The sequence below is a fragment of the Petaurus breviceps genome, unplaced genomic scaffold (assembly GCF_028583685.1).
Source record: "Petaurus breviceps papuanus isolate PSGF00001 unplaced genomic scaffold, PetGlider_PUasm1.0 90865, whole genome shotgun sequence".
NCBI lineage: Eukaryota > Metazoa > Chordata > Mammalia > Diprotodontia > Petauridae > Petaurus > Petaurus breviceps.
Genome location: NW_027187367.1, coordinates 13,870,887 through 13,891,469, shown reverse-complemented (window position 1 = coordinate 13,891,469; position 20,583 = coordinate 13,870,887). Strand labels below are relative to the sequence as shown.

At 44.7% G+C, this 20,583-nt stretch overlaps 1 protein-coding gene across 4 annotated transcripts in view; it reads left to right on the top strand.

Moving 5' to 3' along the window:
* Window positions 1-4,970, top strand: part of BTBD9 (BTB domain containing 9) — a 503,538-nt gene extending 498,568 nt beyond the window's left edge. For all 4 annotated transcript variants that reach the window (XM_069073607.1, XM_069073606.1, XM_069073605.1 and 1 more), the window contains one exon: window positions 568-4,970. In XM_069073607.1, the coding sequence (XP_068929708.1) occupies window positions 568-849 (282 nt within the window). In that variant the 3' untranslated portion in view covers window positions 850-4,970. The remainder of the gene's footprint in view (window positions 1-567) is intronic.
* The last annotated feature ends 15,613 nt before the right edge of the window (window positions 4,971-20,583 follow it).

Sequence of the window (20,583 nt, the reverse complement as noted above, 5' to 3'; positions counted from 1 at the left end):
ACAGGCCATTTTATATTCCTTTCAGTGCTTGTGAACTCCAATCACAAGACAGAATTGCTGTCCCATGTTGTATTTTCAAATGTGGCAATGTTTAAGGTTATTGAATGTCACTAGCTTTGTACTCTGGCTTAATTCCTTTCCTTTGGGCATTGGAGGTGGATAATGGGATGTAGAGTCATACAGCCATTTAGAGATAAATGTGTTCTGTTTGATGTTTTTGGTTGGGTGGTATTTTAATGTCCCAGCTTCTAGCTATAAAAACCTAAAACCCAAGAAAAAGAGACTCGTCGATTTTAGACCAAAAGGAAAGGATGAGGCAAAGGAGACCAGAAATGCTAGAATCTCATTGAGAACAAACAGCTAATTGTGTGCAGTGTGATCAACTAACTTTGAAGTGTTTTGGATTGAAAGGTTGTCAGAGACCACTTGCTAGCTCCTAGCAAACCTTGTTTCCTTGTAGCTCCCCTAGGGAGGGGCTAGTCTGCCACAGGCATGAACCTGCAGGCTTTCACAGTGCCCAACATGGCTGCTACTGACCAGAGTCTCCATCTCTTTCCTCTCCTCCAGGTATTCCACTGTGTGCACTTTGAATGTCCAGAGCAGAGCAGCACCCACAAGGAGGAGAGCAAGGAGGAAGCCACAGCACCACCGACAACAGTGGGGGCGGCTGCAGGAGTGGCAGCAGTGGCAGCAGCAGCCTCAACAGCAGGAGCAGCGGCAGCAGCATCAGGAGAAGAGGAGAGCCCTGGGGGGCAGCAGCTGGTCCTTTACCCACTTCGACCATCCAGCAACAATTCAAACCAGTCCCTCCCAGGACCCACTTCTCGATCACCTGTTCAACCCCAATAAAAGATGAAGACAAAGGATAGATGCAGTGACTTGGTTTGGGCCCAGATGATAGTAGGAAGTCCTCGTCCTTCTTGGACACAAATTGTTGTATGACTTTTTCCCTATTGCTGCTGTTTCCAAAGGGGTGTAGGCCTGCCTGAAAATACAGAAATAGAACAGGTTTTCTCCCAAGGACAGAAAGGGGGCTGCTTTGCCTCAATTTGTTCAAATCAGACTGGTCTCCAGGGGGAGAAAATGGGTCTTCAATCTTCATCAAGTCCACCATTAACACCCTACCTCTCTAATCTAACCCAGGCCAAGGGAACGGAAGGAAATAATAGACAGACTCGTGTTGGAATACAAAAATGGCATATGAACACTACACTGGGAAGAGAATACATTAGGCATTTATTACCTGGAGGCACCCTTTAGGAAATGGGTTTTTGGTGGGAGTGTTTATTTTTATGGAACACATTGCCCTGGCAACTAAATGATTTTTATTTCTTTTAGTTACTCTCAATTTGCTGAATCATAGGTGTTCCACATCTCTTTGAAAAGCTCAGATGGTAATTTTTTTCCCAAGTCCCTTTTGAGGCAGTAATTCCCTTCCCTTATTTCTGAACGGTTATGCATGGGGTAGAGTAGGAAAATATCAAACCTGTCTTTAAAATGAGTCCCAGATGCAGCAGATTGCAGCACCTGGTCTGACAAGGAGATGCCTTCAAGGAGGTAAATCAAAATACACAATAAGGAAGCCGCTCTTTGGACACCATGGTTAATGATCACTTGAATTGCAGAGTTATTAACCTGTCATTCCTGAAATGTGTCTGGAGCAACTATGTGCTTCTTTTCAGCTTTGGGATTCTGACACATAAACAGTCCCAACACCTGCTAATTTAATGGAAAATATACATGTGTGAATACCTGTGTCTCTAGGTGTGGATAGGTGGATGTAGTTCTGAGTCTTTTCTGGGCCCATTAATGTGTCTGCAGGGATCTGTACAGGTTCAGGGCTCCCTGTTTTTGTTTGCACTCCTGCTAATGATGGGCATCAGGAATACAAAACTGGGAATTTGCAATTAAGGTCTCTCTCTTTTTTAAGGTGTTTTTGTGGACTACAATACTCAACTGGGGATTTAAAGTCTGTCAGAAGAAGCTTTCTTCATAATCATCACAAAAATGATCTCATTTGACTGTTGTAGCCCAATCTGCCTTGGGCAGATAGAGTGTCTCTCACTTCCCAACAGTGTTAACTATCCTTTGTAACTTGATCAGATTATTGTCTGCTTTTGGTTTATCTTGAGAGCTTCCTGCCATGTTCATAGTTATAATCAGCTCCCTCTCCAGCCCCAAGTGCTGTTCTCTGAGAGCTCCAAGTTTGCTGTGTGGGGCACGGGGGAGTGGGAGAGGGCACCAAAGAGGGGGTGCTAGTGCTTCTGGGAAGCTTAAGAAAACCTGCTGTTTCTTACAAGTATTAGAGTTAGGGGACATCAGCACATTGCAGGACCCAGCTCAGGAAAAAAAAAAAAGCGGTTTGCTTTGATTTGGGTATTTTTTCTTTTTCTGGCATCTGAAAACATTGCTTGGAATATAGAAAGATCCAACAGGTCAGCTAATTAAATATGCTTTTTCTTCTGATTTAATTTCATGTTGAATGATATATCAATATTAAAATACTAGGATGGCATCAAACTGCATGATTAAGTGGAAAGGTTTTCCTTCTCTTTGAACATAGGTCAATATAGAGCTGAGATATGCCAAGGCAAGAAGAGGTGGGGGCAGGGGGAGGAGGAGAAAGGTATGAGAGGCTTGAAGAAAGAGCAGCAATTTGTCTGAAGTCCCCTTCCAAACACCAGCTGGCTCATTGCTGGCAGGGACTGCATTCTCCTTGGTCCACTCTCTGCTGCCTTCATTCTTCCCATTTTCCCACTCTTTGAATCATAGACATCCCCACACAGGTGGAGAGTGTTTATTCAGGAATATGACTCTCCTTTACAAGTTATTTTGTCTGCTCAGCACTTTCCTGGCTTCAGATAGCCTGGGCACCACAGAGCCAAGCTCCTGGATGGGAAAACCAGATTAGCCAGTTTTGTCATTTTATAGAATGGAATTGAGATTTTCAGAAATTGCTGAGACAAAAGATTCATTTTGAACATTAAAACTGCCTTCATAGGGACAAGTACCTGGTCTTGATTATCCCACTTGTCATCTCCTCTTCCCCTCCCCCCACAAGGAGATGGGAAATAAAGCTATGAGAAGAAGAGGTTGGGGTCACCTTCCTGGACACATTCACTTCCCCTTGCACTGCCTGCCCCTCCACAGTCGTCACTTAAGTATTTGTGGAAGAAGTTTCTGCTGCCTATGAAAATGTCCTGACCAAGTCACACATCTGGAAGTACGTAGAACAGGTGAGCATCAGAACCCAAAAAGTCAATCACTGCAGCCACTTCACCTTGGCACCCTAATGACCCATCCTTCCCTACATGTTGACATCTTCCAGCTTTCTCCTTCTGCAATGGACTCTACAGAAGCCACTCAGAGACTGGAAAGAGCTTAGTGTCTGCTCCCCAGCTGTTCACAGTAAATTGTAGGTGCCCTTCCCAGCATGGTCATCCCACTGACGGGACTCAGCTGAGTTCTCCCCTTAGCCCTCCAGACACAGCCTGGCTCTGGTCTCCACTTAAGGAAAGTCTGAAGGAAATATCTTGGTTTGAACCCATTGACAGGACAGTGAAGTGTTACTGAGGGCCATTCTTACCTATGGAGACGTTTTGTCACCATTCTGTTTCTTGAAGAATACAAGACACAGAGAGGTATGGAAAAGTGTCTGTGACCTCCCCAGAGTTGTGAGGAAGATCCCCATTTCAAGATGCACCATATAGGGGCATGATGTGGAAAAACTGCCCAGCATTTCAGAAAGGCTGAGGAAGAGCGAGTCCCATCAGAGGAACCTGGAAAAGGGCCTAAGGAATTTACCAAGTGTTGAAACTCAGGCGGTAAATTCAACACCCATAATGCTTCAGAGCGTGTCCGAAGGGCAGTCAGGCAGAAGCTGTGCCCACCTCGGTCTGGCTTCTCTCCTCACTGGAGCTAAAAAACTCCAAGTATGAACTGAATCAACTGGAACAAAGAAAAGAGAACTGAGGGTGGGAGGGGAGACTGGGATGTTTTAGGAGGCGATGCTTATGAAGCAGCTAAAACATGAGCCATGCTTGAAGTGGGGGCCAAGTGGAGAAAGACTGAGAGGAGGGAGAAGGTGCCTTAGCTGGTCAGCAGGTGAGGAGCAGGGTGGAAGGGTCTTGAGATGGGATCTGTATTGATGCTAACCCTCCAGGAGTAGTGACCCAGTTGTAAAGAGGTGAAAAGACCAGTTTGGCCTGGACAAGATGTGCCCAGCCCTTCCCCGCTTCCTCATCAGAGTCTCCTCCAGCACCCTTGGCCCATAGCCAGCTGTTGCCAGCAGTGAGGCAAGAAGGCTGGATCACCAGCAGTTATTTATAGGGTTTTTGTTTGGGGGTAAATGTTTCTCATTTGTTGTGATGACATTGCTTGTTGACACAGGCTGATCCTCACTGGAGAGACTGCAGAAGCCCGAGCAGATGGATTTTGTCTTTCCTTCCCCTCTCTCTTATCCTTCATTTTGGCTTCTTATTTTTCTGAAGACAGGGGGACAATATTGCAGGGCTTTGAAGTTATAGCACCAGGATTCACATGTCTGAGGGAGACTGAGGACAGGCCAGGCCCTGAGAGAAGGGACATCTGCAGATACCTCCAAGAGGGCAGATGGAGCTTTAGCTTAGCCCAGGTCGTCTGTGGCTGGGTCAAGAGACCAGAGGTCCTGGGCCCTTTCCAGGTCTTAGAGCTGGGAACAATTTTCTTTTAGGGACTTTGATTTACACTTAAGTGGAGAGAGGTTTGTTGCCTAGCACTTCAAACTTAAAAAAGCAATAATAACCGAATCTTTTATCTTTCCTTTCTGCCAACCCCTTTCCCCCTTTTCTCCACATCTCATGCACTTACTCATTTCCTTCATCTGAATTTCTGCTCAAACCATTATTAGTTGGTATGTGAAATTCATCTATTTCTCTTAAAAGTGTCACTCTTGCTCTCCCCCATTAAATGAACTGTTGACCCCTAACAAATATATTGTGTCTTATTCCTTGAAAATTTGGGGAAGGGTGAATTCTTTTCAGTGAATGATTCTTTTTTTTTCCTTTGTGGAGGGGGAAGGCAGGGCAATTGAGGTTAAGTGACTTACCTAAGGTCACATGGCTAGTAAGTGTTAAGTGTCTGAGGCCAGATTTGAACTCAGGTCCTCCTGACTCCAGGGGCGGTGCTCTATTCACTGAACCACCTAGCCACCCCTCAGTAAACGTATTCTACTGTAAAAATTAGGATTTTATACATCCTGTTGTCTTTACAGTCATTTCCCACACACTGCACAAATTGTCTTCCCTTGTGACAAAAACAAGCAAGAATATCCAATACGGAGATGCATGTATATAGTGTCCTGCCTACTGCCCCTCACTTCTCTGCTATGAAAAAAGAAGGATATTTTCATATCTCTTCTCAGAGAACCCAGAGGTGAGCTTCCTTTTAGTGATTTGTTTTCATTTATATTATTTTAGTCATTATACATATGTGTGTACATACATACTTATATAACTTTTGTTCTCCAAGTTCTTTATAAATTTCTACAGCTATTACCATGTTTTTCTGAATTCCTCATATCATATCTTGCTGCAAAATGCTAATCCATTTGTTTTTTCAGCTCTTCAGACAGGTACCCATTTTTCCCCCATTGCTTTGCTATTGCAAAACATATGGATATTTTGGTATATATGCAGCATTTGTTCCTCTCTGACTTCTTTTTTTTTTCTTTTTGGAGGGCAATTGGGGTTAAGTGACTTGCCCAAGGTCACACAGCTAGTAAGTGTGACCAAGTGTCTGAGGCTGGATTTGAACTCAGGTCCTCCTGACTCTAGGGCCAGTTCTCTATTCACTGTGCCTCCTAGCTGTCCCTTCTCTTTGACTTCTTGGGAGAGAAGAGTCTATACCCAAAAGTGGGATTGCTGAACCTGGATCACTTCACTTTTCTTGCATTATTCCAAATTAAAATCCAGAAGAGATGAACCACTTCCAGGCTCTACCAATGGCCCATCTTACCACAGCTGCGCCAACATTGACAAAAATTACCTTTTTGATGGAACAGAAGAGTGCTCAGTGTTGTCTTTCATTTGGCAAGCGGCTGCCACCCAAGTGAGCCCCGGCCAGATGAACTCTGCTTCTTTTCCATTTTCATTTTTGGGAAAATCACAAAACCATAATCACTCATCCTTTCTAACGCTAGGGCAAAAAGAGAATGGTACAATCTGCAGGAACCAAGCACTTCTTTTTTTCTGCAGAAGGACATTTGCTAACATAGAGAAAGTTCTCCAGTGCAGACTCCAATTAAGAAGGGGAAGAAAGGGGTCAAAAGAAGAAATGAAATGTATTTTCTTCCAAGAATTCCTCTTCTGTAATGACTTCCTTTTCTCTCCTTTTAAAAAAAATTCAATCTTCCCTCCCTCTGAAATAGTGTGTTCCACCTCAGTGGTAAGAGGCTCAGTTTATATGGGTTCAGCCATGGGGCAGGGAGGGCCTGCTCTGTGCACAGGCCATGTTTCCTCCTTCCAGCCGTTTATTTTGCAGCTGCAGCAGTCGATTCTGAGTGTTTATCCTAACAGCTTCAGCTGGAGGTCAGTGCTCATTAGTGGCCCCAAGAATTTAAAATGGAGTTCATAGATGGATCTTCACCCCCTGGTGTTTATCATTCAAACACTATGAGAAACTGCTGTGCTGAACTTTGTTGGCCTGGGTACCTGCAGATGGGTCTCTTCTGATGGACAGTGGAGAGAAGGTGATAGGGATAATTCAGGGAAAATTCAGAACTAGCTTTTCACCTATGTGTGGATCAGGTCATATGTAGATAGCCCAATAATAAGATAGCATCCAAGGACCTAGGGAAGCTACAAGTGAAGGGGACCCAAGAGGTCATCTAACCTAGTCCATTCCCTTCATTTTACAGATGAAGAAACTGAGGCCCAGGGAAAGGCACAGAGCTGGGTTGTGAACTTAGATTCTTTGACCCTAGAGCCTGCAGTCTTTCCGCTATACCATGCTGCTGGCTTGCAGGGAAACTAGGCCACCTCCTCCTCCATCCCTGTGACATACATGGACCAGAAGCCTTCTATCTTCCTCTTAGGGTGGCCTTGTTTTTAGCAAACATACAAACCTGTTCAACTTACCTGTTACTGAACTGTGGGGCCTTGGGCAAATCATTTGCCCAAATCTGGGTCTTCTTCCTCTTAAAAACGAAAGAGTGGATCCCCTTTAGCTCTTAACAGGGTTCATTTTTAACCTGGGGGACCCTTGCCCCAGTCTTGCAGGATAGTACTTCTGAAAGATTCAGAGGTAAGCTGATCCTAATGGACATTCTTTTAGAAAAACACTCTTTACTGGGACTTTCCATAATGCAGCAAACTTTTCATGGCTCATCAAATCCTCTGCCAGGAGAAACATTCCCATTCCGAAGCCCAGCTCCCTCCCCAAGCACACAAACACCCCCTCAGCACTCCTCATTAACAAGGTTACTTCCAAACCTGTGTCCTGTTCCCCTTCCACCTCCCTCTCTCCCTGGTGTTCACCCTCATCCCTCTTTGGGCCCTTTGGTGCCCTGCCCAGAGCACAGCTGCTAGCTGCAGTTCTGAAAAGGCCCCTTTCTTCTTCCAATCCTAATTTTTTTTTTGAAAACTGAAACATCTCCCCCCCCCCCAGGACCCCAATCACCCATCCACCCGTAATTTATGGTAAATATCTTGTAGCATAACTCATTTGTATGGCAGGTATTTATAGAAGGGGAGGGGGAGGGGGCAGCCTGGGGAGCTTCACACCTGTAGGTGCCTTTGTTTCTTCCTGGTCAGGAGCAGCCCAAGCTCCTCCCTGGGTTGTCACAGAGTCCTCTGACAGTTGAGGAATGCCACCTTTGAAATCCAGTCCTAAACACCCAGAGACTGAGGGCAGGTTGCCAGCCTAGAACTACGAGGAGGAAGAGAACTGGACGTAATGAGAACCACAAAATGGCAGAGCTACAAAGGAATAATGCATGCTCTCCCGGGCAGTGGGCTAAGGACTCCCCCCAACCCCACCCCAATACTATCTCATTTGATCCTAGACAGAAACTCTGTGAGGGAGGTGTTTCATGTTGAGGAAAGTGAAGCAAATGGAGATTTCCCCAGGGTCACCCTGCTAGTGAGTGTCTGAGGCTGGATTTGTGCTCAGGTCTTCCTGGCCTAGGCCTCTATACTGGGCCACCTAGCTGGCCTCAAAGCACTCTGGGTCTGAAGCCAGAAAGGCACCTTAGAGATCATCTGCCCAGGCCCTCATTTTGCAGAGGAGAAGGAAACAGGCTGAGAGACTGGCAGTGGTTTTCCTAAGTCACACAGGGAGCAAGAAACAAAACCAAGACTCAAGCCCAGGTTTTCTGAATCTTGGAATATGGCATTCTCTACCGTGAGCGACCGGCCGATTCAACCCCTTATTTTTCCTTAAAGGTTGGCCTTTGAGAAAGGAAAGAATCCACCACAAATGTGCCAGGGCTTGTCTGTGGGGAAGGCCTGGCAGGTTTGTGCCAGCAGAAGGCACACAGTCAAACCTGCATGGGGTAGGACAGCCAGGCATGGCCCTCTCCAAGCATAAATCAGCTGGGGCAGGTTTTTAGTGTCTCACTTTGTCCACAGCAGACTTAAGAAAAGCAGAATCACACAGTGATGTGAGCAGCACCTTTCAAAGCCCCAGGGTAGGATCCCTGCTCTTCCCTTTCACTAGCCCTGAAACCTTCCCTAAGTTACTCAACTGCTTTCAGTTTCTTCAGCTGTTAAATGAGTATTTGGGTTACAGATGACCAGTAAGGCCCATTCCCATTTCATGTCCCGTGTTCAGCAACTTCAAGGAACATCACCAAGAGGCTTTGGAGGGCATGACTGTCCTTGGCACAGTTGAGAGTCAGAAGGTGCTTGGATGGAGAAATCTGTCTACCTCTCCTGAACTGTGCACTTCAGCCCTGCCTTCTAGTTGAACTTTCTCTTTTTTTGTGGACTAACCTTCAGTTGCATACCTGGTGGATTTGGAGGTTCTTTGCTCTTTTTTTTTTGGTAAGATGGGGAGGACTGTTGTATCAAAAATCCCCAATAGTGGGTTATTGGATACTCCCAGATCCTGTCCTCCACCCTATCACCTAAATCTTCTCCCTTTCCCCTTGCTGCCTATTATCCTGGTCCCTGGGACCAGCCAGAGCCTCCCCAGGAAACCTTTCCTTTTAGGACTTGCCCTGAGTCAGCAGGACCTTCACTAGGTCACTCCAGGCCTGACTCTTCCCAGGTCCTCCACTTCCCAGTGTTTGTGTTTGTACGAGAGGTGCCACACCAGGTAATACTCAGTTTACAGTTTTCTCATAGCCCCCAAACAATGCTCTGGCAGTTTCCCAACTTTAAACTCAAAAAATCCTAAAAAACCAGACGTATAAATTAGCTGCCAAGCAACAAAGGCACTACTGATGTCTTTGCCTCCAGGAAAAGGAAGTCTTCCCTTGTGCCCAGGAGGGCCATGTTCTCTCAGGGCCTTTTGGAACTGCCTCCTCTCTCCTCAAGGGCTTTTCTCTGCATTTCTCAGATAAATGTCCTTTTCCTGCTCCTTTCAGTAAATAAAATGTCCGGATTTTTAAAAGTGGCAGTCCCTTAGACCTGTAGGACAATTACAGGGACCATTCTGGAGGGGGAAAAAAAGGGACCCCAGGCCTGCCCACCTTGCCACCACCAGGGTGATCCAAGAGAGCAGACCATTCAGAAGGAAGTCACCTTCCAGAATTCCAGTGGCCAGAAATCTTAAGAGGGCATCTGACATCCAGAGTCAGAAATGGACCTGGGGCCAAAAAGTGACAGATGCCCAGCTGGGGCCTCTGGGACAATTCTTACCCATCTCCCATCCCAAACTACTAGAACCTTCATCCCCACCCAGCCTCAAGGCAGGAAACAGGCAGACCTGAGGCCCTCTTTCCTCTTCAATCAGGATTGCTCTTTCAGAAATACCCTTTTCCTAATGACCCCAAAGAAAAAATAAGAAAACCCACCTTCTTCCTTTCTTCCCAGAGGTGGAGGAGTGTGGAATATCGCATATATTAGGTTGATTTGTTGGTTATGTGGAAATGTCCCATCCCCCCTTCTTTTTATTCTTTCTTTTTCTTTATTCTTTTTCCCTATATGGGAGCTGTCACTCTTAATTCCCCACCCTTTTTATAAGCTAAGCTCTTCCTCCTTTGGCATCTGACTTTCCTTCTTTACTCCTTCAGCTCCTCCCCTTGGGGGAATCCCAGCAAGTGAGGATGGCAGACACTGCTCCAGGGTCCAGCAGGACCAGGGAGCCGCCTGGCCACAGCTGCTGACGCATTTGCCCAGATGCACCCTGGTTAACCTCTTCTCTTTGCCCTGGGAAGTTGGGGAAAGAAATCAATAGCTCCCTTCTTCTCGACTCCAAGCTTCTAGCCGGAAGTCTCTGCTCCGGCAAATGTCACAGTTTTAAATAGATCTCGTCCCCAGATTGCCTCCCTCCCTTTGCCCCCCTCCGCATCCTCAGCAGCACTTGTTTGAATAGCAATAACACACACCATTTACTAATTTGTTGATAAACAACTTAATCATGTTTTCCAGCCTTACCCAAAAAACTTTTAAACACAAGAGGCTAAACAAACTTTCAAAGAATCAAGGATAATAGTTCCCACAAGGAAACATCAGGTTAATAATAATAATTATAGATACCAATTATGTAACGCTTTACCATGTGCTGGACACTGTGCTAAATGCTTTATAATTATTATCTCATTTGATCTTTATAACAGCCCTGGGAAATGGGTGCTATTATTGTCATTTTACAGATGAGGAAACTGAGGCAGATGGTGGTCAGGTGACACCAGCACTGACCCTCTTCTCCACAGAGGGGGAGGTGGGACTGATGGTCACTGGTCTTGGTCTCCAATCTCAGCAGATCTCTTCGCCAACACGCCTCCTGTGTGATGTGTCTGCTCCACAGCTCTTGGTCCCCACAGGGGCAACCCCTCTACCAATTCCATCTCCCCGACTCTTACAGTTCTTCTTCTCACAAGTTCAAATGTCAGAATAGTGTATTTGTGAGTCAAAGTTAGTCCTAAGGTCAGGGCAAAAGTCCTGAGGTGAGGGTAGGTCAGGGAGGGGGGAAGTTGAGGGCACTAGGAAATGTCTGCCCCAACCAGGAGAAGCATAACCAAGTACATTCACAAGGGGATGTCTTTGGGGAGGGGAGTGATGCAAAAAGAAAAGATCCATTTAAAAAAAGGTTTTTTTGGGTAAAAAATAAGAAATATCCCTCCTGGCCACTGTGCTCCCCAAGGGCACAGGCCAAAGCTAAACCAGGCATTGTCCCCTTGGCTCTGGCCTCCACCTTTGTGTGTTTGGGGATGAGAGGAGCCCTGAAGGGAGTTTTTGCCTTACTTCCTGTCCCCATCTCAGTGACTGGCACAAGTAAGTGCTTAATTGGGTAGGGGAGAGGAGGGACACAGTCCCTTAGGAAGGCCACTTTGGCAGCCAAATGAAGGATGCCCTGGCGTGGGGAGAGACTTGAGGGTAACCCAGGCATAAGATGAGGGCAAAAAGATGAACATTTTCTTTCAGAAATCCCACCCCCATTATTCTTGAAGAGGTGTATGGCAGGATTTTCTAAGTTGAATTTGAAGGTCGGTCATTCCTGAAGGAAGGATCTCCTTACCGTCCAGAAAAGACTGGATAAAGGAGATGGTGACAATGCCTAGCCCTTCCTGGGAGTGGGCGACAGGCATGTGACCAGACCTGAGGTCAGGCCTTACATGTGAAGCAGACCTAAAGGTTCCACTCCCTCTGCATTTGGGCACACAGACATTAGATGGGCTCCCATCAGCAAACTTTTTTGTTCAATCTTTCATTATTTGGTGGGGGAAGGAGAAAGAGGATGGATCTGCTGATTATCTTGGTAAACTTTGCCTCACCTCCCAACCCCAACTCTCTACCATGGGAATACAAGAGAATTAGGAAACATGGCAAAGGCAATTTGTCCCTGGGCAGCTTGTTTGAATTGTCCAGTAGGAGAAAACAATGAGGCAAGGGGCCTATTTCAAAAGCTCAGAAGCAGCCGGAAGAATTCCTAGGCACCTGAGGCTGTCCCCCCCCCCTCAAAGGATGCTGGTCATGTCCTGTTACATTTGTTGCTTGTTTAAAAATTATATTCTGAATGTAACATCAAATAAAATGGATATTTCCATATTAGACAGTAGGAAAGAAAAGGAGGATTGTACATGAAACTGCAGATATCTATTCTGTAGGACTTGCTTTTCTTTTTAAGTACATAGTAAATTTAACCTGTAGCTTTCAGAGTTGTCCTGCTGGTCTGTGGGTCTTTCTAGACTGGCTTCTGTTCTCTACATTTCTATAAAGATGCCTAAATCACCCTTTTTCCTCTACCCCCCCCCCACTAGAAAAAAGAAAACAACTTAAGTCCTTGTTTAAAAAAATGCATAGTCATTATTTCATCATTTTTTTTTTTTGGAGGGGGGAGGTAAGACAATTCGGGTTAAGTGACCTGCTAAGGTCACACAGATAGCAAGTGTCAAGTGTCTGGGGCCAAATTTGAACTCAGGTCCTTCTGACTCCAGGGCAGATGCTCTCATTGTTTTCAAAAGTTATCTGATCAGGAAAAAAAAACAAACCAACCTTCAAATTCAACTTAGAAAATCCTGCCATACACCTCTTCAAGAATGATGGGGTGAGGGGTGGCTAGGTGGTACAGTGAGTAAAGTGCTGGCCCTGGAGTCGGGAGGACCGGAGTTTGGTTCCAACCTGAGACACTTAACACCCACACAAAAATACTAGCTGTGTAACCTTGGACAAGTTACTTAACCCCAAGTTGCCCTCCAAAAGACAAAAAAAAAAAAGAATGATGGGGTGAGATTTCTGAAAGAAAATGTTCACCTTTTTGCCCTCATCTTCTCATGCCTGGGTTACCCTCAAGTCTCTCCCCACTCCAGGGCATCCTTCATTTGGCTGCCAAAGTGGCCTTCCTAAGGGACTGTGTCCCTCCTCTCCCCTACCCAATTAAGCACTTACTTGTGCCAGTCACCAAGATGGGGACAGGAAGTAAGGCAAAATCCTCGACCCTCTAATTCTGGAGATGTGAACAATAATTAGAAGATTTATACAGGGGCAGCTAGGTGGCACAGTGAATAGAGCCCTGGAATTAGGAAGATCTGAGTTCAAATCTGGCCTCAGATACTTAACACTTACAAGCTGTGTGACCTTGGGCAAGTCACTTAATCCCAATTGCTTTGCCTTTGCCCCTCCAAAAAAAAAGATTTTACAGAGTAGGTAGAAGGTGATCAAATTGTACTAGCAATGGGAGGAGATGGGACAGGACCAGAAAAGGACTCTTGCCAAAGGCAGGATTTGAGCTAAGTCTTCAGGGAAGCCAGGAAGTGGAAGTGAGGAAGGCATTATAGGCTCTGGGTGAGGGGGAGAGGTACAGGGAGAGGGTGGTGACAGTCAGTACAAATGCATGGAGTTTAAGTTCCACAAGGTATCTACTTGAGCCCTGGAGTTAGGAGGACCTGAGTTCAAATCTGGCCTCTGACACTTGACCCTAGCTTTGTGACCCTGGGCAAGTCACTTAACCTGGATTACCTCACACACACACTAAAAACAAATTTTTTTAAGTCTCTACCTGGATTGTGACTCAGGAAAACTCATGGCCCCGTGGAGTCACTCCTTTCCATCAAACGGGACAGAGAGAAGCAGATAATGGAATCGTTTCTCCTCCAGGATAATTGGATGGGATCAAGGGATCCTGATGAGTTCCAAGTGGCTTTCTGACGCCATGGGCCAGGGGGCTGCCTTGGCCCTCTCGTATCCCACCCCTGCTGCAGCATTCAGCTCAGGTCTCTATCCCGGATGCTGAAGACTTGGGCCGCAGAACCTGCAGACACTCACACGCGCTCCCTCTCACTGTGATGAACCGTTCGGTGTGAGTCAGTCCAGGACAGAAGAATCCTGAGAGACAGAAGGGACCTTGGAGGTCTCTTCTCTCTTATCTCCCTTACGCCTTGCAAAATTTGTATTCTTCAGAGTCGTCCTTTCTTGCGACACAACGCTATTCCATTACATTCTTGTGCAACAATTTATTCAGCCATTCCTCACTCAATGAGCACCCACCTTCCTTCTCATTCTTTGCTGCCACAAAAAGTGATGCTATAAATATTATTGCATTGACCTCTTGGGCTGCTGCACATTCACCTCTTAGGATAGATGCCCAATAGCAACATCACTGGGTCAAAGGATATTCCTCCACCCTCTCTCCTCAGCGGATGGTCATCCAGCCTCTTCTCCAATGCCTCCTGTAACTGGGATCTTACTACCGCACGATTCAGCCCATTCTGATGCTGGACAGCTCCAGCTCTCAGAACATTGTTTTATATACTGAGCTAAAACTAACCTCCCTGCAAAGTCCCACTCTCAGGTCCCAACCATGCCATCTAGAGATTAAAAATCTACTCACTCCTCCACCAGACAGACTCCAATATGTGGAGTTGTCTAGTCTTCCATTAGGCGTCTCTTCTCTGGGGTAAATATCCCCAATTCTTTCCATTCCTGTTTGTATTTGGAGACATGTTTTGAGCCTCCTCTCATGATTCTGTGGCCTTTTCTGTGCTCAGTCAGAAGTCTGTCGATCTGTCCGTTAAAGTGTAGCCCCAGACAGCAGGAAGGGAACACTCACAGTGTATATTGTCAGACTCCACTGCCTTTTTTTTTTTTTGCTTTACTTTTGCTAAACTGCTCCCCCCCCCCCCCCCCCCCCCCCAGCCATTTCCTTTTTTATTCTTTGTTGCAGTAGTTGACTTCTCTGGAGAGAGAAAGGAACACCCCTCCAGTGCTGAGTCCAGGGCTACCGAAAGGATCCAACCAGCTGGCAGCACAGTCAGGGTGTGACTTCCCAGAATCTCTTTTTAACAGACATATCATACTGTTGGCGTATCTTGTTTGTGGCCAACTAACATGCCCAGACCTTTTCCCCAGACACGCTCCCAAGTCAGATGCCCTCCATGCTGTCTTCAAGACTTTCACTTACCCCTGTCAAATTTCATCGCCATCTCCCTCAACAAAATGGATGAGTTGGCAGGATCAAGAGGGCCTCATTTTTTTTTTCTTTTTTGGTCTTTGAAGCCCCACCACCTCCCACAGTGTACACTGTAAATACTTAATATTAAATGATTTTGCTTTTGACCCAGCATCCCACACTAAATCTCTGTGCTATTATGTCAGTGACTATTTCTCCCAGCTTTGTAGCACTTACAGATGTGGTTAGCCTGCTTTCTGGGTGTCCAACAGGTTACTTGACAAAAAATATTGCACAGGATGCAGAGCCCCGCGGCATTTCTCTTAGAAACTTGCCTCAATAGCAGCTAATAACTAAGTCATACAACCCACTGCAGATCTACTGAACTGTAACCCTTCCAGCATACCCTGTAGCAAATCCTCCTTTCTAGGTGAAAAAGTCACAAAAAGATATCACAAAATATACAGGATTTCAATTTCATTAAAACACCTGACATTGTGTATACCAGTGGTGTCAAATAAATAGAAATGGAGGAGACTAAACCCTCTGGCTGCATATTGACTTAGAAACCCACATATTAACAGTATTTATACTCTATCGTATTTTTATTTATTTTGTTAAATGTTTCCTAATTACATTTTAACAGTAGTTTGGGCTTCAGTTAAGAGTGTTGAAAGTTATGGTGTTGACACCTCTGATCTATATGCCTGGCTTCACACAGGTTACAGAGAAGGAAGTATGATTCACTTGATATGATTTTGTGGTTTGTAAACTCACATTTGCTCTTAGGGATTACTGAATTCTTATCTAAATATTAGGGGTTTTATTGGCTAAGATACTGGAGTGGTTTTGCCATTTCCTTCTGTAGCTCATTTTACAGATGAGGAAACTGAAGCATACAGGGTTAAGTGACTTGCCCAAGATCACACAGCTAGTGTTTGAGGTCAAATTTGAACTCAGATCTTCCTGATACCAGGCCCAGTGTTCTATCCACCGCACTACCCAGCTGCTTCTTATCCAGTGCTCAGCCATCTCATGTGAGTCTAAATGTTCCATATCAAATGATGCCTTCTGGAATTTTGCCAGGGATCAATCAACAGGAAGTACACTGTTCTTTCTGAAAATCAGTATGACATCTGTCTGTCTCTGGTCCTCTGGTACTTCTTCTTCTTCCATTTTTCTCCATGACTTTGCAGACACTACACGTGGTCATTGTGTAGTCTCAAAAATTATCTCAGTACACAGGGATGCAATTCAGCCAGGCCTAGAAACTAACATTTTCTTTATTGAATTTGGGCTCCATTTCCTTCTTAACACAGCTTATTCTACTTTTTCCTAGTGAAAAACCCATACCCCTCTTGGGAGAAGATGGAGACAAGTAGAAATTAAATAGCCCTGGCTTCTCCTTGCCATCTCCCTACATGATCAGCCCAAATCAGAAGCTCCACTTCTTCCCTCTTGTTCTTATCCCAAACACAGGTTTCTTTGAGTCTTTTTTTCCTTTTTGAAGGGCAAATGGGGTTAAGTGACTTGCCCAAGGTCACATGGCTAGTTTTTGTGTTAAGTGTCAGAGGCCGGATTTGAACTCAGGTCCTCCTGACTCCAGGGCCGGTGCTCTATTCACTGCAACACCTAGCCGCTCCATGTTTGGGTTTTTTTAAGTGCTTTTTTTTTTTCCAAATCCTTTATTAGCTTCTGATTTACATCATTCATTTCTGCCAGGTTTTGAGTTACAAATTTTCTCCCCGTTTTTCCCCTACCAACCACCCCAAAATAGCAGTCCCACAGGATATCCCCTCCTCCAATCTGCTCTCTCCCATATTTTCTCCCCTACCCCTTTCTACTTTTCCAGTGGATCTCTATGCCCCAGTGCCTGTAATATCTTATTTCCCAATTACATGTAAAATAGTATGAATAATAGTATGTATATATATATTTGAGTATTTTATTTTAAAACTTTGAATTCCAGATTCATTCCCTTCCTCCCTTGTCACCCACCCTTACTGGGAAGATAAGCAGTTCAGTATAGGTTGTACATGTGTGGCTAATGCAAAACAATAACATAGTAGATATATTGTAAAAGACTGCCTATATTTCCCTCCCTCCTCTCCCACCTCCCACTTGTTCTATTCTCCACTTTGATCCCATCCCTTTTCAAAAGTGGGTGCTTCCAACTTCCCTCCCCCCAGCCTGCCTTCCCTTCAATCATTCCCCCTCTCATCCCCTTCCCCCCCTACTCTCCTAGAGGGTGAGATACCCTATTTAGTATGTAATTCATTCCCTACTCAAGCCAAATTCAATGGGAATAAGGTTGACCCATTCCCTTTTGCCTTCCTATTCTTCCCCTCCAGTGTAGCCATTTTCTCTTGACTCTTCTATATGAGATAGTTTACCCCCATTCTGTCTCTCCCCATCTCCTCTCATATTCCTCTCTCACCTCTTAATTTCACCTTTTAAGCATCATCCCTTCCTGTTAAATTGGTCCTATGCCCTCTATCTATGTATACCTGTAAACATATATACACACATTCACATGTGTATTCATATGCCCATATGCCCTCATATATAGACATATATATTTCTATTCCCTTCAAGTACTGAGAAAAGTTTAATCAGTTACAATTATTGTTTTTCCATGTAGGAATGTTAATAGTTCAACTTTGATAAGTTCCTTATGATTCCTCTTCCCTGTTTACCTTCTCATGCTTTTCTTGCTTCTTGTATCTGAATGTCAAATTTTCTATTCAACTCTGGTTTTTTCAGCAAGAATGCTTGAAAGTCCTGTATTCCACTGAATGGCCATATTTTCCCCTGAAACATGATACTCAGTTTTGCTGGGTAGGTGACTCTTGGTTTTAATCTCAGCTTCTTTGACCTCCAGAATATCATATTCCAAGCCTTTCGATTCCTCACTATAGAAGCTGCCAGATCCTGGGTTATCCTGATTGTGTTTCTACAATATTCAAATTGTTTCTTCCTGGCTGCTTGTAATATTCTCTCCTTAATCTGGGAATTCCAGAACCTGGCTATAATATTCCTAGGAGTTTTCTTTTGGGGATCTTTTTCAGGAGGTGATCGGTGGATTCTTTCAACCTCTATTTTGCCCTCTGGTTCTAAAACATCAGGGCAGTTTTCTTTGAGAACTTCCTGGAGGATGATTTCTATGTTCTTACTTTGATCATGGCTTTCAGGTAGTCCAATAATTTTTAAATCATCTCTCCTGGATCTATTTTCCAGGTCAGTGGTTTTTCCCATGAGATAGTAAACATTGCCTTCTATTCTTTTGTTTGGATCTGTTTAACAGCATCTTGATTTCTCATAAAGTCATTAGCTTTCATATGCTCCAATCTAATTATGAAGCAATGATTCTCCTCAGTGAGCTTTTGAGATTCTTTTTCCATCTGGCAAATTTGGCTTTTTAAAGCATTCTTCTCCTCATTGCCTTTTTGAGCCTCTTTTGCCATTTGAGTTAGTCTATTTTTTGAGGTATTATTTTTCTTAGGCTGTTGACTCTCATTTCATAATTTTCTTGCATCGTTCTCATTTCTCTTCCCAATTTTTCCTCCACTTCTCTTATCTGCTTCTTAAGGTCCTCTATGGCCTGTAACCAGCTCATGTTTTCCTTTGAAGCTTTTGGTGCAGGAATTCTGACTTCACTGTCTTCCTCCTGTTCTATGCTTTGCTCCTTTTTGTTCCCAAAATAAGAATCTAATGTTGGAATATTCTGTCTGCTTTGTTTCCTTTGCCTGGTCATGTCGCCCCTCAGTCATTTGACCCCCGGGCTTTTTGCCGCAGTAGGACTCTGCCACCAGACAGGGGAGCTTTTGTCCCAAATGCTGGGGTTTTATCAGCTGCTGTAGGTATTAGATGGGTGCCCTCTCTGAGGTCTCCACACGCTCTGGCAAGCTGGACACACACCCCAGGACCTCCACCCTAGACTGCAATCCAGATCCAAGAAGGTTAAAGCAAGGCTGATTACCCCTCAGTCTGGTGCTTGGTCCCCCTACATTCTGCAGGCCAGGAGCTAACGCTGCCAGGTGGCACTGGCTGGCTGTGCTGGTGTCTCAGGGGCTTCTTGCCCGGGGGCAAAAGCCATGCACTCCCACTTACTGGTCCCAAAGTCCAGACTGCACTGACCTCTCATTTGTCCTTCGCATCTATGTGTTGATAAATCTGGAAACAGCCACACCTGCTGCTGATCTGGAATCCCTCCTGCTGGCAGCTGGTCAGGCCCTCCTTGAGGCTAAAGCCTTGGAGTGGAGCCGGGCTCGGCTCCCAGAGCTCTGCACTGGCCGATTCCTGCCAGCCTGCTGGGCTGTCCTCAGTGAGAGGTGAGCTTCTCTGTGTCATTTTGTGGGTTCTGCAGCTTCAAAGATTTAGAGTCCCCTTTTACATGGATTGGGGATGTGGAAGCCAAGGGGAGGTCCTGCTTCTACTCCACCATCTTGACTCCGCCCCTTTTAAGTGCTTTTTAGTAGCCTAAGTTTTTGTTTTGTTTTTTTCACCATTCTCAACTCATCTGGAGTTTTTGCCTCCCTTACAATGGTCTTACAGTCATTCCAAAATGCAGGGGGAAGATTGCAACACTGATTTTTGGGATATTGTCGATTCAGGAATTGGTTTTGATTGATATTTACTACAAAGGTTTTTCCAGTGGGGTGGGAGGTGGAAGAGTGAGAGGATAGATTTCCATTCATTGAAAAAATAATAAAATTAATTTTTGAAACATTTCATGATAAACTCAAGGGGTGCCCACTTGTTGGGAATGGCTAAACAAATTAGGGCATATAAATGTAATTGGATGTTATTGAGCCATAAATAATGATGAGATGGATGGTTTCAGAGAAACCAGGCAAGATCTGTATGAACTGATGCAGAATGAAATAAGCAGAAGCAAGAGAACAATTTACACAGCAACATTATACAAGGTGTCCCAAAAGTCTTAGTGCATTCTTCAACTATTAAACTTGTAAATAATAACAACTTTAAAATGCCTGAGGACTTTGATCAATGCAGCGATGAACCACAATTCCAGGAGACTGATGCCACTTACCCACAGAAAGGTGTGATGAACTCAAGATGTTGATTAAAACATGCATTTTCCTATTTTCCCTCCTGCCCAACTCCAGAAGTCAAACAATGCTTTGCTTTGTTACATATATAAATATTTGTTACAAAGGCTTTGATTTTCCTTTCCTTTTTTTTAATGGATGGGGGGGAGGGGGGACAGAGATGAAATAATAACAAAAGGAAAAGAGAAGAAAGAAAAGGGAGTTGTAGATATTTCTCTGTATTTCTTTGCCTAACCTCTCTCTTGACCCCTCAATGCTTAGCATAGAAGAAAGTGGCACATAGTAGGAATTTAATAAATGCTTATTGACTTGACTGAATCATCTTTTTTTTTTTTAATGGAGGAAAAAAAAACCCAGAAGGAAGGCCCGACAAGCGGGACTGCTTTTAAGGAAACTTTATTCTACACTTAAAAGGAAAAGCAAGCTGTGCAGAATTGAGATTCACCGTTTCCTGTGCAATCTTCATTTTCTTTAATGTGCA